Source organism: Phaseolus vulgaris, chromosome 4 (genome assembly GCF_051622355.1).
Source record: "Phaseolus vulgaris cultivar YP4 chromosome 4, ASM5162235v1, whole genome shotgun sequence".
In the NCBI taxonomy this organism is placed as follows: Eukaryota; Viridiplantae; Streptophyta; class Magnoliopsida; order Fabales; family Fabaceae; genus Phaseolus; species Phaseolus vulgaris.
The window spans coordinates 4322243-4338714 of record NC_143501.1 but is presented as its reverse complement, the minus strand read 5'-3'; the positions used below and the strand labels follow the sequence as shown (position 1 = coordinate 4338714).

General features: G+C 30.8%; 2 protein-coding genes and 4 non-coding genes across 6 annotated transcripts; 1 reads left to right on the top strand and 5 right to left on the bottom strand.

The window, feature by feature from the left end:
• Positions 1-1518: 1518 nt before the first annotated feature.
• LOC137836859 (UDP-glycosyltransferase 74G1) lies at positions 1519-3208 on the bottom strand. Its single transcript, XM_068645623.2, is given in 3 exon segments — positions 1519-1812; positions 1815-2343; positions 2469-3208. Coding segments are annotated over 3 exon segments (1245 nt in total). The 5' UTR covers positions 3123-3208; the 3' UTR covers positions 1519-1750.
• Positions 3209-4754: 1546 nt separating this feature from the next.
• LOC137838968 (small nucleolar RNA R64/Z200 family) lies at positions 4755-4847 on the bottom strand. Its single transcript, XR_011085575.1, has one exon. It is a non-coding gene; the product is annotated as a small nucleolar RNA R64/Z200 family (small nucleolar RNA).
• Positions 4848-4950: 103 nt separating this feature from the next.
• Positions 4951-5033, bottom strand: LOC137838966 (small nucleolar RNA U54). The gene has a single exon (XR_011085573.1). It is a non-coding gene; the product is annotated as a small nucleolar RNA U54 (small nucleolar RNA).
• Positions 5034-5107: 74 nt separating this feature from the next.
• Positions 5108-5182, bottom strand: LOC137838929 (small nucleolar RNA SNORD18). Its single transcript, XR_011085570.1, has one exon. It is a non-coding gene; the product is annotated as a small nucleolar RNA SNORD18 (small nucleolar RNA).
• A 118-nt stretch (positions 5183-5300) lies between these two features.
• LOC137838964 (small nucleolar RNA Z199) lies at positions 5301-5382 on the bottom strand. Its single transcript, XR_011085571.2, has one exon. It is a non-coding gene; the product is annotated as a small nucleolar RNA Z199 (small nucleolar RNA).
• A 2840-nt stretch (positions 5383-8222) lies between these two features.
• On the top strand, positions 8223-12166 carry LOC137836853 (putative prolyl 4-hydroxylase 7). Its single transcript, XM_068645616.2, has 8 exons — positions 8223-8622; positions 8747-8833; positions 8914-8971; positions 9490-9594; positions 10215-10272; positions 10355-10530; positions 10655-10715; positions 11758-12166. The coding sequence occupies exons 1-8, from the start codon at positions 8519-8521 to the stop codon at positions 12063-12065; spliced, it is 957 nt and encodes a 318-aa protein (XP_068501717.2). The 5' UTR covers positions 8223-8518; the 3' UTR covers positions 12066-12166.
• The last annotated feature ends 4306 nt before the right edge of the window (positions 12167-16472 follow it).

Below are 16472 nucleotides of genomic sequence, written 5' to 3'. Positions count from 1 at the left end.
TGTTTATGTAAAATACTCAGCTCCAACATCATGAATCATGTCCTACAATCGTTCTTGCTTCGCTTCATCATCCCTGGTACAATCAACATATTCTTGAGATTTGCACACACTTGCTAACTATAATAATTCATTGTGTCATGAACAAGTTACAATGTCATAGAAACCCATCACATAGAAGGTGTTCCTAATTTTGGTATCCAATTTTCTCTCATTCAAACAATTAATGCAAGAACACCTAAACTTTATTCCATCAACACTACTGTTGGCATTATGTTGAGCAAGTTAAGCAAATTGTATAAATTATTCTACTTCTCTCTTGTATGCATCACTTTTGCATGGTGACTAAATGCATGTATACTCTCACATTTTTTCAAAGGTGTGACTCTATCTCATTCGAAAAGACTCACTTTTATTATAGTTCAATGGTACTTAATATTTAATCGTCATCCCTTATATTTCACGAAATTTCGACAATATTGTGCATTGGTCTTCGGATGGCACGAAATGAAAGCGGTGACATTAAATCTCCACAATAAAATATGCACATGAAAACCAACACAAAGTGAAATGAACCAAAATTACTTAAAATATATGAAATGTAGATTACAAGTTATATATTAATAAACTAATAAAAAATGAATACTTTTCCCAAATTGTTCAAATAATTCAACATTCAATGTACAACCTTCAATGTTTTTTTATAAAATGTTTAGTGTGAAAAAAATACATTTACCTTAAAGGAGTATTAGACAAATAAATGTATTAAATCTCAACTAAGAATCTCTTAAAGAAAGTGCTAAATTTGGACAGTACAAGGCTTAAAACAAGAACTTTACAAAATCTAACAATATTTGTCAAAGTTCGAACACCTCAAACCTAATACTAACACATATTAAACAATTATAATTATACCTCCAATTAAAAAATTAATCAATTGTATCTTTACAATTACAACTAATAATCTACCTAATAATTTAAATAATAATATAACTAATTAATCAATACTAACTTTACAATTATAACTAAAACAATATTAAACAATTCTAATTATACTCTTCCTTAAAAATGAATCAATTCTAATTTTACATTTTAACTAATAATATAGTTAATAATTTAATTAATTCATCAAATCTAACTTTATAACTGATAATATCACTAATCAATTCTAAATAATCAAACATATACTAAATTCATTAAAAATAATAACTAAAAAAATAACACTAAAAATAGAACAAAAAAACATCAACTAACATGGTGGAGGCGCGACACGACATAGGTGGCTAGAGGCACCAAGGAGCAAAGCAGACCCAACACACATAACAGCGGTGGTGGCTCTAGAAGCACAATGGTCTAGAGCCATTTCAATAAAAAAAATCTCCAAAAACTGGAAAATGTACTGTCTTGTGAAAAGCATATTCCTGTATGCAGTGGATTCAAGAAAATATTCATGCATGTAAGTAAATGTAACTTTTTTGCATCAGTAAAAAAATAATAGATTATTTTAGAGATATTCAGACCTTTATTCAATTCTAACAATATCATCTATTTTTACATGTTCATGTTAATAAAACATTATAAATAATAAATTTCATAAAAACATTATGACATTCAAAACCTTGCTCTGCATTCTAAATAAAACAAGCTATTTATAAATTCTAAAATATTTTGATGAGAACTTCCACCACTTTTCACAGCCTTTATGGCTAAAGTCCTCCATTGATTTGCATTATTTTTCATCTCATTGCCTTTCTCAAACTCCATTATTTCTCTTATGCAATGCTTGAGTGCATCTCTTCTCACAACCTTTTTTTCATCAAAGGGAGCCCTAATTCCCATCTTCCAAACATCTTCCATGAGCTTTGCATTTGTGGTTTGATCTGACCAAAATGGTATTGCAATTATTGGGACTCCTAAGCACAAAGTTTCTAATGTGGAATTCCAACCACAATGTGTCACAAAACATCCTATAGCCTCATGAGCCAGGACTTTTAGCTGGGAGCACCATCTCACTACAAAACCCTTTTCTGTTTTTTTCTCAAAATCCTTAGGGAGATTGGTTTCTTCTGATTTTCTAACCACCCACAAATAGTAATGTGAACACTCTTTCAAACAACAACCTATTTCTTCCATTTGCTCCTTGTTAAAGGTAGCAATACTCCCAAATGATACATAAACAACAGACCCTTTTGGCTTATCATCAAGCCATTCTATGCATTCATCCCTCTTGAATTCTGTCACCCCATAATCTTGATCATCTTCATATTGCTTATCTAAAAAGAAAGATGGTATATTTGGTCCGATAGACCTAAATTTAGGCCAAATCTCCATGATCCAATCTATAATCTAAAAAAACGCTGGTTAAAAGAATATTAAATACTAAAATAAAATAAAAGTTAAAATTTTATTAATTATTTTTTATTTGAATAATTTTGTTTTAACAGTATAACAAGTTGCATAAAAATTCATACCTCTTTTTCCATCTCGTAGAATGTGTTGCATAGGATCCAATCAGCTTTTTCGATGTTTGAGAACTGAGCCACAGAATACTGAAGCAGAAACTGTTTTCTTTCATATGTAAGAAAAAATGTAGGCAAGTCGTGAGGTTGAAGTTTAGGCAAAGTGGGAAGGGAAAACTCGTGTTGTATGAGTGGAACCTGCAACTTTCCCGTGTGAACATGATAGTATATGCTATTCACAGTCATGTTTTGTGTGAGATAAGCAGCACCAACTATGCCAAATCTCTTTGCAACATCCAGTGCCCAAGGGAAGAATGAATCATACACAACACAATCAACATGCTCATCTTTTGATCTACCAAGTTTCTCAAGAAGCTTACCAAAGGTGAGTGGCCCAACTTCCCAAAATTTTTCTCCGTAGGCCTTGAGGTTCACTGCACCTGCCAACCCAACTTCATCAAACCCATCAGAAATGGTTTCAAGGGCAATGGAAGGAGGCACTTTCTGCATAATCTTGGCGTGGAAAATGGTTGTGACGAACGTTACTCTCACCCCTTGATGCACCAACAGCTTCGAGAACTGGAGCAAGGGGTTTATATGACCATGGGCAGGGAACGCTAACACCAAGCAATGTGCTGTTCTTGTTGCTGTGCTTTTCTTCGCCATTTTTCTCTCTGTGATGTGTCTGGAGATGAGAGGAGCTGGTTTATACAAGATAAGATTCAAAGATGTGTGACCAGGGTTTCGTACCAGCCAACATACGGAATTTTAAGGAAAATGATATTCCGACATGATTAGTTTATATATATATTTGGGATATGAGAAATTTATTTTATGAACAATTTTCAGAAAATAAAATACATAAACTTTATAATCAGTTTTAAGAATAGAAAAAGAAAGAGTTAACATTTTTATCTTAGATGAGCTTATAATGAACTAATTTATAATTGTTATTTAATTATAACGAACTAAAAGTCTTGAAATGATGTTTATATACCTTTGTTGTTTATTGAAATCAGTAAATTATTGTGTTGTTTTTTTGAATTAAATTATTGTGTGGTTTATTGAAGTGGTTATATCTCTATGTTGTTTTTGGAAGTCTTTTACGGATTTTTGTATTGTTTATCCACGTTGTTAAGTCATTATGTTGTTTACTAATTAATACGTATTCGAGAGCGATGAGAATAAAAGAATTGGTATTATCATTTTTTAAATTGTAAATCAATTTAATTATAATTGCAAGCTTATGTTTAAACTGAATTTCCAGATGACTAACATTCGAATACTTCTGCTTTATAGTGACTTCGGTTTGGAATTTCGACATATTTTAATTCCGGTATAATATGATACAACACGATCCAATGCTTAACTTTCAGTATGTAAACAATATAATATAAAAAAATATATATATACTCCAATGCTAATTTTAATTTTGGGTAATGATACATTATGGGTTGTGAAACTATAAATTTCCTTTAATTTTAAGGACCTAAACGAATGAACAATACAAGAATAAAAATTACAACAAATAAATTGCGTAAAAATTATACAAAATACAACAATCATATTCCAAGAATACAATTAATAAATAACAATAAAATGAAGGAATGTTCGTCTCATGGCCGGCCCAAATGGTAAAGGCAGCGACGCCGCTCCACAGAGCAATGGAATATGAGACCACTCTAGCGGAGATGCAAACCTTTACGGCAGCGCCGTCACGCCGGAGAATTGTTTTATGACGGTTACTTGAGAACATGCAAACACAATTCGTTTGCTCTCAACAAAAGTGCGAGAATCCGGATGAGAATCTCCCGCCAATAAGATTAAATTTAAACAGAATTCAATAATCAGAGCCATAATAAATTATTATTCAATAAAAAGTTATAACTCACATTACGACTGTGAACCCGTTTTTGTAGACAGTACATAGAATATAACACTCAAGCTAAAAAAATCAATTAATAAATAGAAACAAAAATTTTAAAATACAGGAATGTTTGTCTCATGGCCGGCCCATATGGTAAAGGCAGCGACGCCGCTCCACAAGGCAATGGAATATGAGACCACTCTAGCGGAGATGCTAACCTTTACGGTAGCGCCGTCACGCCGGAGAATTGTTTTATGACGGTTACTTGAGAACATGCAAACACAATTCGTTCGCCCTCAACAAAAGTGTGAGAATCCGGATAAGAAACTCCCGTCAATGACATTAAATTTATACAGAAGACAATAATTAGAGTTACAACAAATGATTGACATATAACAAGCCATATGCAAATAGTCCTGAAGCTGTCACATAATCCGCTCGGTAAAAGAATTGTCATTCTCATTGATTCGAAAATCTCTGAAGTCTGACATGTGAATTTTATTCTTAAGTCGTCATTGCAGAATAAGATAATCAGAAAACATGTCGGAATTAAAATCAGAAAAAGTTTAAATTCAAACCATACTGCGTGATTAATTGTGATGATACTACGAATACTAAGAAATCAGTGGCTCTCATCTACAATTAAAAATCTGCTCACGTAATAAGTCGGAATAGCGTATACTGCATATATAGCAGAATATCATTGAGCCAGAACAAACAAAAAAAATACACATGAGTAAAAAAAAAAAAAACGATTGCAATTAAAATATATTATACATGAATGGAGATCAGAAATTGGTAAGATTTGTCGGTCACGGTAATTCAGAAACACGGACCAATGTAAAAATCATCACATCTCCTCGCATGTAGATCTAGTCGAATAACTAACTACAAGGGGAAAGACAAATTCAAAAATAAATACCGAGAAACATAGTGAAATACGATTTCGAAAAGTGTAAGCAGAGAAAGATAGAATCAATCATCAGAGACTTAAATACAAGGAATCATGGAACGAATCCAATCATATTGTTGCAGTTTTTTTTTCTCATCACATGATTTATAACAAAAAAGATTGCACTTAAAACAAATGGAGATAAAGAAAAAACCTAATTGAACCAGATGAATTTGAACCTCTGAGTGAGCTGAACCCTGTGCAGTTGGAAGAGGCACAAATGGGAGACACTGGGAGTGAGGCACTTGCTACGCGTATTTATAAGCAAGCACATTTGAACGGTGAAGTATCTAGAAAGAAGAAACCCTAAAATTGAAAGAGGTGCTGAATGGGCCGGTCCTTGTCAATATGGGCCTTTTCTTTATATCTGTGTGCATTCATCTTAAGGTAATTTCTTCCTCCACCTTCGTTACTGCATCTCTATACATCTTTTAATTACAAAATTATTCATTGCCAAAAGATGCTGGATTTGTTTTTTTATTTATTTATTTACAAAAATATTTTATTTTTTTTTAAATATAAAGTCACTACTCTTTATCCTTATTGTACCGGTATGGTCGACCGACACATGACGTGTCTTGATCTTCCTGTCCGAGATGACCGAGACACACTGGCACGACCTCTGTCAACCTGACCAACCGATCGACATGTATAACCACTAACGCTCAAACCAAGGTCAGTGAAGTTAAACCATCATTAAGAATTAGGTAATGCAACCCTAAGTGTGATCCATTTCACTAATCAGACCCAACAAGGTAAGTCCATTAAAATAATATAAATAGCACATATTCCAAGGAGAAAGATACGTTATTTATTACTGTACACCTATCTGAGTATCTATCACCCGCTTTACTGACTTGGACGTCAAAGTGTCTTCCGCAGGTACCCCATTCGTTGTTCATCTGAGACCAAGAGGCGAAAGAAAAGCACGAAGAAAACGAGAAGAACTCCATTCATCACCCAACAACCTGCTCGACCGAAGGATGGAGATAAAAATTTCAATAGTTCTCTAGATTTCATCTAACTAGCCGGAACACTTATTATTCAGTATGGGAAGATAAATAATATTGTTTTAGGAATTCAAAAATTATATATTGTAAACATTTTTAAAACACATAATCAATACTAATTGCCACGTAATAATATGACAAAAAAGTTATTTTTATGGATAAAAGTAAAATAAACCTTTAACAAGACCAATATGCAAAATAATTTAATTTTATAGAATTAAAGGCATTAATTGTATGCACGTCATTCTTCAAACAAACATTAAAGACGTGCATTTGACATTATTTTCAAACATTCATTAAATAGTTTAGACTTACACTTATGCTTAATTATTAAACATTTTTTTGTCATTGACATTTTACCAAAAAAAATACAAGTGGCAGGTTTACTCATTAAACTTGTATAATATTGGTGGAGCACCTTGTTTACTTGCCTAACTTATTATCTCATTCACTTTGATACTCATTCAAATACTTTTAATTAATTAAATTCAGCAATTCATAAATTTAATTTAATCATAATAATCTTTAATAGATAAATTTAACGTTATTTAATTCTTAATGAAATATTTAAACAATCAACATCTTAGGTGACTTAAAAATTGAATATTAGATATTTTTTTATTAGTAAGAAATAAGAGGGTAGTAATATTTTTATATGGATCTTAATTGGAATATGTTTTTTTAAGAGGGATTGAATTAAGGTTTGGTTGATCCCAAAAGAACAAAACATTGATAATAAAATACAAATAATTAATTGAATTGATCAATCTTATTGAAAAGGATATGAAGAATTGGCTGTTACATATGAGATCTAATCATGATTTAACAATTACATAAATCACTTTATTGTCATTTTCATGTGGATGTTATTTAGTGTGAGATTGTGATGTAATTATATTCTATAACCTTAAATTTACAATATTCAGTATCTACATGATCCTAAATAATCATGGCTTCATAATAATTTGACATCAAGTTGTCAAATCTCCAACTCTATTTGGCAACTAGTCTTATAAATGTCATCTTCATTGTTAGTAATTTTTTAAAATATATATCTTTGTTTTAGATTTATAAAACAAATTGTGATTTATATATGGAATTTAGGTTGCTCTCTTTAATCTTAAGCTTGAACACCCATTTATTTTGGATTTAGTATTAATTTGAGAAGTTATTTCTTGTGATTGTCTAAATCTCTTGGAGCATCTCACTTTAGATTCTTGTCATCTCATTTTCATCCAAATTTTTGTTGAGGTAAGATTCATATGCATCATTATTAGTCAATTAGAATCACTTCTCTTATCTATTGAATCTTACTCTTTTGATAAGATGGAAAAAAAAACTTAATGAGGTGTGATATGAAAAGATGCACATAAAAAAAAAATTCACGAGTGTGATATGAAAGGATGCACCAAAGCCAAATATCAAAATGAATTTTTTAAGTAATTTTCCTCATCAATTAAAAAAAAAACTATCATTGTTTAAGGCCACCACCATGATTTTTTTTCTATCCTTTTGATAATGATAAACTATTCCAACTTTGTGCTCTTCTCCAAAAATCTACACTTTGTCTAAATAAGAATAAGTAAGACCAACTTTACTTTATATTTTTATTTAAATGTTATTCAACATGTTATTTTTAATATAAAACAAGAGTGGTAAGTACAAGTGAAAAGGGTGTTATTTTATTAAAATCATTATTATTTTAAAAAAATCTAAAAAAGAGTGTAAATGTTATTTTATTAAATTAAATTCCGAAGGAAGATAAATATCTATTTCAGAAGAAGTGAGTGTTATTTAAGAGCATAAAATTTATTTTTGCACTTTGTTTAAAAACAATAATAAAATTAATTTAAAACAACTATGCTCCATTTAATTTTAAAAACACATTATCAACAATTAACATAAAAAACTATATATAATATAACAGTATTATTACTGGGAAATTAAACTGTTTGAAAAAAAAAAAGGGCATGTTTTTTCCGTGTTGATGCGGTAAACGAAGGTTCCAGAAGGTGGGTTTAAGCACACATCGGAAACAGACAGAGGAAGTAGAAAGCCAAATCAAAACCAGTGGGCGTTTCGTTGAATCCTCAAAGCTCCGAAAAACGACAAACGGAATTGAAATAACGCCCACATTGCATTTTCACAAACTTTCTCTTTCTCTCTCAACTCTATATCTGGATTGCATAAATTTCAACACTCTTTCAGACTGCCACCGAAAAAGCTTTTCACCATGGTTTCTCGCCATTTCGTGTCGCTCGTCCTCTGTTTCCTCTGTTTCGAGATCTCTGTTTCCTCCATTCGGTTGCCCGGTCTGGACCAAGAAGCCAAGTCCACGTAATGACGATGATAATAATTATATTTCTGAATGCCCTTTTGCCATTTTTTTATCTCTCTGCCGGCTGATGCGTTTAAAATTTGACCTTTACTTTGGTTTGGTTTGTGGGTGCTCGTTTTTCAGCCATGGATCGGTGCTTAGGATGAAAACGGGAGGCTCTTCAGTGAAATTTGATCCCACACGGGTCACTCAGCTCTCGTGGAATCCCAGGTTTGACCTTTTCCTTTGTTAGACAAATGGGTCGCTTTTGTTTTTTGTTGTTGATGATTTTTGTGAATTATATCATGCAGGGCTTTTCTGTACAAGGGATTTTTATCGGAGGAAGAATGTGATCATTTGATAACTCTGGTTAGATTTTGTTTTTGATAAAATGTGTTTTAAGTCTCTCCCTATTCGGTCAAAATTAATCTTAGTCCTATACTTTTAAAACAAGGACTGTGGGCATTGCTCTTGTTATTTTTTATAATCGATGAATTTTGATCTTGTTTTTTATAATTGTTGAATTCTGTTCATCTTTATGAAATATAGTATTGTAGGGTCAAGGATGAAACTGATAAATTATAACAATACGGGGAGTAAATCTTTATAAAGTATGGAACTACGCCCAATTTTGTTTATATGTTTGATTTTTATGATCAATATATTAGCAAATGAAGCTTTTAGAAAAGGGTCTGCGACTGTCATCTAGGCTGCAACTTGAAGGTTTTTTTGGTTGCTGAGGCTGCATTTGTCCACAATTTATCGCAATATTAAGGGTTGTGATGAAATTGTGGCTACAATTAAAACCCTCTAGCATTGGGTTTGTGTGAGATTTTTTATGGGATTATATATCACATTATGTTGTGTCTGAATTTTTGTGATATTAGGCCAAGGACAAGCTGGAGATATCTATGGTGGCGGATAATGAGTCTGGTAAAAGTGTAATGAGTGAAGTCAGAACGAGTTCTGGAATGTTTCTCAACAAGGCACAGGTATGCTGAACCAAAATGGTTTATTTTATGCTTATGTGAAAACCTGCAATGCTTTTTATTTGATTGATTATGATGGTGAAGTTCTTTTTCTTTAATTTTATGGCTGTGATTTTATTGGAACACATCATGTTTATTAATGATGCTAGATTGCGAGAAATGTTATAGAAATTAGTTTGGAGGTTTTGATGATTTTGCGACTTTGGTTGATCCTGGGAAAATAAGTATGAATATATTCTTCACTTGAGCAAGTTAAATGGAAGTGTATGAAAAATGTAGATTGAATTATAATTACCAATGAAGTGAAGATGTACCAAATTAGAAGTTAACATGTGAATAAGAATAAAGTGTGCCGAGCCCATAAGTTACTTGAAAGATAAAGTAGTCTAATAACTCACTTTTTAATCTAGCATTTATATCTAGAGGGCCTATATGAATCTAATCTATTTTTTCATTAGTAATTCCCCTCTCCTCCCAGAATCATCTACTACTGACTGTTGGGAAAATTAGCATAATTTCTTTGCAATTTTTTTTATCTCAATTTCGTGAGCTGAAATTTATTCTAACTGAGCTTTGTGACACTTGCATATAGCTATTGATTTCCTCTTTTTTAATCTTTAAAGGATAAAATAGTTGCTGATATTGAAGCCCGGATTTCTGCATGGACATTCCTTCCTATAGGTTAGTAGACAATATCATTCTTTGATCCAGTTCAGTATTTGTTTTTCTTTGCTTTAATTTAAACATATGTTCATTGCATCAGAGAATGGTGAGTCGATGCAAGTATTGCACTATGAGAATGGTCAGAAGTATGAACCACACTTTGATTACTTCCATGACAAAGCTAATCAAATTATGGGTGGCCATCGGGTTGCCACTGTATTGATGTATTTGTCCAATGTTGGGAAGGGTGGGGAAACAATTTTTCCCAATTCTGAGGTAAAGATTTTTTTCATGGCTTTGATTCGCTGATGTTTTTTTAAAGAACACCCCTAGCTCCCTTCCCTCAATCAAAAAGAAAAAAAGAAAAATGAGATCATAATGAATTCGTTTTCATTTTCAGGCAAAGCTTTTACAGCCAAAAGATGATACCTGGTCCGAATGTGCTCACAAAGGATATGCAGGTATATAATTTAGATGCTTTTACAAACTATTAGCAGTTTTTTATGTATTGACTTAGATGTTTGATATTTTTAACTACATCAAAGAAACATCCCTTGAGGTCTGTAGTGTATAATATCTTGTGGTGTACATAATTTCACACTCTCCTTCTTAGTAAGATGATGTTGCAGGCACATATGCAGATGCTAATAATTAAATTGGCTCAATATTTTTGAATTAGCCAAGCTGTGACTTTTTAATTTTAAATTTGGACAAATTGTATAAACTTCTGACACTGTGGATAGATAAGACAAATTTATAGAAGCAGGAACTTAAGGCTAAATGATATTTGACCATATATGTTTCCAATTCCATCAAATTTTATCAGGATGAAAAATGTGATCATGTTATTCATTAGGTATTAAGTCAAATTTTTATATTTATCCTCAGTTTCTTCAAAAGGGTCTGATTGGAAATTTTTTTCTGTTCTTGAAAATTATTCTCAAAACTCAAAGGCACAACTAAAGATCAGTTCTCAAAACTAAAATGAATAAAGGTTGGTTGTGTTGGTTTACTTCAAAAAACGATTGAGGCCCTAGGATGATCATAAACTCATTTGTTGAACACCCATGGCATGACTACTGTAATGCTCACTTTTAACTGTGAGTTCCTCTTTATTCTTAGAGGAAAAATACAAGCAGTATGAGGGACAAAAATGGAAGAAAGGTGTGGTTGGTTGGGCTTAGGCTTGGGCTTGGGCTTTTTCTCTTACTAGTAATAGTACATTAGTAAACTTTTTTTTCTTAGCTGCTTCATTTGGTATTTACTAAATTGGTTAAAATCATACTGCTTATGTGTTGCTTTGTAGAGACATCTTTCTTTCTCTTGCCAAAAAGTTTGCTATGTCACTGATAATATTGACTTCTAAGTTATCACACACTAAGAATTCAATGGTTTTTTCAGTACTAAATGAACTTAAACTATTCTTCTCCTTGATATTTCAGTGTCACCATTATTTTAATCTCTCACCTATCAATCTAACCCTTTCTGTTTCTGTCATTTCAGTAAAACCTGAGAAGGGTGATGCCTTGTTGTTCTTCAGTCTCCATCTTGATGCAACTACAGATGCCAATAGCTTGCATGGAAGCTGTCCAGTCATTGAGGGTGAGAAGTGGTCTGCAACCAAGTGGATTCACGTTAGTGACTTTGAAAAGCCTGTCATTTCAGTGGAGGGTGGAGACTGTGTTGATGATAACGAGAATTGCTCTAGGTGGGCTAAAATTGGTGAATGTGAGAAGAATCCACTTTATATGGTTGGTAGTGCAGGAGTCAGAGGGAAGTGTATGAAGAGTTGCAATGTCTGCTCTTCTTAGGGAGTCTGTTACCTTTTTCTTCTTTGTTCTCAAATGCATGTAGAAACATAATACATTGTCAAATATATTGTATATAACATTCATTTTGTTGTGAACTATAACCATGAACTCTGCCAGTACATTTCATACCTTTTATACTGTTTTACCAAAACACAAGTGTTTTAGTTTTTAGCCATATTCCAATAGTCAAAGATAAGAACAGGATACACCATTCTCTTCTCCAGGTAAGGGAAGTGTTGTGTGTTGTGTGCTCTGTGCTGTGTCTTGAGGGTGTTTAGATTGCCTGATATCACTCTTCATGCATTTTGGATAGAGGTTATGCTTGAGTAAAACTTGATTAAGTGTTTATTAAATAACTGATTATCATTGTATGACTTGTTTTAGTAATCAAAGATGAAATATGATTGAGTTATAATAATACAAGTTATTTTCATAAACTAAGAGTTGATTAAAATACTTTGGAAACGAGTTTTGAATATTTTAGAGTGTTGATATGTTATTATTTTGTTATTAAAATGAAGTAATTTTCTATTATGTATCATTTATATTTCTATTATATATCATTGATACTTTTGGTGTTTCTGTTGTTCTCAAGACTCTTCCTAATATTTGTTAGGGTTTGAAAGGACTATAGAAAGAGAGTGTATCCGCATTTTTTATTTTTATATAATTATGTTTAATAGTAAAATTGAATAAATAATATTATTATTTACACATTATTAGTAAAAGTGAAAACAAAATACAAAATAATTTAGAGCAAACATCATTCACCTTTTTCACCCTCTCTTTCAACATTACTGTTAATTTTATTGTTAATTTTATTACTTCCATTCTCATTGCTAACATGAACCAATATTTTAGAATGAAGTTCCATTTAACCAAAAGTTTGGTCTTCTCATCTTCTTTATTATTTCCAATGGACAAATGCACACTCATCACCATGTGATTGTAAAATAATAATCCCAAAATATATAGGAACACACAATTCTCCAAAGGAGACTCAAGACAAAACCCCTTTAATGGAAAAAAACAATGCCCAAAGAATCATTATTGTTGTTGTTTTGTTGAGTTTCTTTACACCACAGACTCCTAAAAGTATCTACCTTTTTCGACCGTGTAACTCTTGCACCCTGTGAAGGCAAAATGGGAGCACTTCAATTCTGAAAACACAAACGTCCTCATCTGGAGTAAAGTGTCACCATTCATTGGTTTATGATTTTTCCACATTCCCATGAGTCTTTGACCTTGGTCTTTGTAACATGGATAGGAAAAGTTGACTCTGGGGAGATAAGAGAGTGAAACACCAATGATTAATTTGAGAGAGTTATAAATGTTCACGAAACAAAAAATGGAGAATCTTGTTAATGGAATGGTTTTGGTAATTATTATAAGAAACACAAAACAATAATTATATACATACTTACGAATTTGCAAGAGTCAACTGTGTAGAAGCCATTGAAAAACACTACTTACTGGTAGATTTGATTTCGTGGTTCTTGAAACAAATTTAAAAAATTTTAAAATTCAAAATTTTAAAATTTAAAGATTTTTTGAGTTTAAAAAATTTATAATTTTTGAAAATTTAAGAATTTTTAAAATTTAAATTTTAAATTTTTTGAAGTGTTTTAATTTAGGGTTTGAAATTTTGAAAAATTGAAATTTTTTGAAATTTAAAAATTTCGCAAATTTAAAATTCACCGTTTTGGTTTATGAGAATTTATGAAAATCACAAAGTAGGTCATCTTGTTCAGCACAAAAACCTTGAGAAAAAGAATGAGATTCGGGTTGTCCATAGTGGTGGCTAGGGCAATGGTGCATCCCACAATAGCTTGCAAATCCCAGGTCATAACGCATGAAAGTTCTTCAAACTGCAAATCGCATATAATAAAATTAAAAGAGATTAAGGAAGAAAAGAGATACAAAGAATAGAGAGAAAATAAGAGAGAGAAAAGGTAATGAGACCAAAAGATTAATTTGAGAGAGTTATAAATGTTCACGAAACAAAACATGGAGAATCTTTTAATGGAATGATTTTGGTAATTATTATAAGAAACACAAAACAATAATTATATACATACTTACGAATTTGCAAGAGTCAACTGTGTAGAAGCCATTGAAAAACACTACTTACTGGTTGATTTGATTTCGTGGTCTTGAAACAAAATTACGACTAATATTTTGAATAAGAAAATAGAAAACGAAAAAGATATTTGATGGGTTTATAAAGCCTTCAGTTTAGATTTAAATTTAAAATTTTGAAAATTTAAAAAATTTTAAAATTCAAAATTTTGAAATTTGAAAATTCTGAAATATGAAAATTTTGAAATTTTAAAATTTAAAGATTTTTTGGGTTTAAAAAATTTAAGAATTTTTAAAATTTAAATTTTAAATTTTTTGAAGTGTTTTAATTTAGGGTTTGAAATTTTGAAAAATTGAAATTTTTTGAAATTTAAAAATTTCACAAATTTAAAAATTTAAAATTTTGAAAAGTTTCAAATTTAAAAAGTTTGAAAAAATTTGAAACCTGAAGGATTTTACACAGTGGCAGCAGTTTCTAAATGGAATCCTTGTAATTGAAAACCAACTACCATTATGAATCCACTCTACCACAATTCTACACCGGTGGCCCATCGAACAACTCTCTCCTTGCCTATGTCTGCGGTGAGTCAATCAAAATCGCCGACTTCGTTACTACCGTCATCCGTTCCACACTCGATGTTGAGTTGGAATCCATTACCGCCATGGCACTGAACCTGACAATTGCAGCAGTATGTTCTTTCCCTTTCAATGTTTTATGTATTAGCACAATAAGAATAATATTATTATCAATAAATAAAACATAAAAAATAAAAGTAAATTCATACAATGCAATTTCATCTTCTATTTTATAATTGAAAGATTACTGGTTGGGTTCCTGGGTTCGTGGTCGTGGAACGTAAGAAAGACTTCTCATATTTTGAATATGAATTTGAATATGAAGACGAAAAGATCGTGTTTGATAAGAGAAAATAATGGGAGAAAAAGATATATTTAGTTTTGATTTTTAAAAATAATGTTATCTCTTCTGTTATATATTTCTGTTATACATTTAAAACTGTTAAAAAAATGAAATAATATATTTTTAAATTTTTAAAATAATGAAATAATATATTTTTAAATTTTTAAAATAATGAAATAAAATATAAATCTAAGAATAAAATTGAAATAATATTATATGACAGTTAGAAGGGGAATGTATAGATATAGGTATAGATAACGATTCGCAAACTATTAAGGTTCATAACAAGCAAAAAATAAATTATTTAAATAATTATGTTTTAACGTAAGAAAAAAAAATTATAAGAAAAAAAAGTATATATAAATATGAAAACAATTTAAATTTCAGTTTAAAATGAACAAACATTTAATTTATTTTAAAAGAATTTATTTTATTAGAAAGGGATCTTTAATCTTATAAAATCAATCAACTTATAATATAAGATGATTATATAACGTGACATGAATGTTCTGATGTATTCAATAGTTGTTAAGATATAATTTAAATTAATTAATCTTATAAAATTAATAAACTTATAATATAAGATCTGTACTTATTTATATCAAGTTGTAGGGATATCGTGTGCGGAAGCGTGATAATTTCAACCAAAGATTATGAGAAATTAAAGTAATAAGTAAAGTGAGAATGATACCAGAATTTTTTAGGTGGAAAACCCCTTTAAATAGAGGTAAAAAACCACCGGCGAGAGAGCCAAAACTTTCACTATAATGATAACCCAAGAATAGAAATAGAGAGTATATGAAAAGAGAGAGGAAACAAGTGTGTGTTGCTTGTGTGTAGTGTGTTACATTGCTGGAAGGAAGTCACTATATATAGTGGTTCTAGGAGACAACAATAATAAATACAATTAATGGTAATTAACCTCCCATTGATTGCGGCAATTAACTTCCCATTGATTGCAATTGATTGCGGCAATTAACCTCCTATTGATTGCAATTGATTGTGACAATTAACCTCCCATTTATGTCAAGATAACGGTAAAGGTGAGTCATAAACCCACACAAGTGTTATGTGGAATTATATAATGGTGATATTATGGGTGTTTTGATCAATAATTATTAAGATAGACTTTAAATTATTTTGATAGCATTTAAGTTCTGAAATGTAATTCTAATTTAATATTATAAAATTTATTTATAAGATGAGATTTACACTCACTTATATTATTATTATTATTTTTAAAAATAGATTTAAAACAAAACAAATATTCAGAATGAAATGAAAAAGACAACGACGTTGGTATTAATTCTTGTGAATGAATACATAGAGAAAACAATCTCCCTATATAGATACAGGAAATATTAAGATGTGAATTTAAGTCTAACCCAACCTTATAAAATCAACTTATG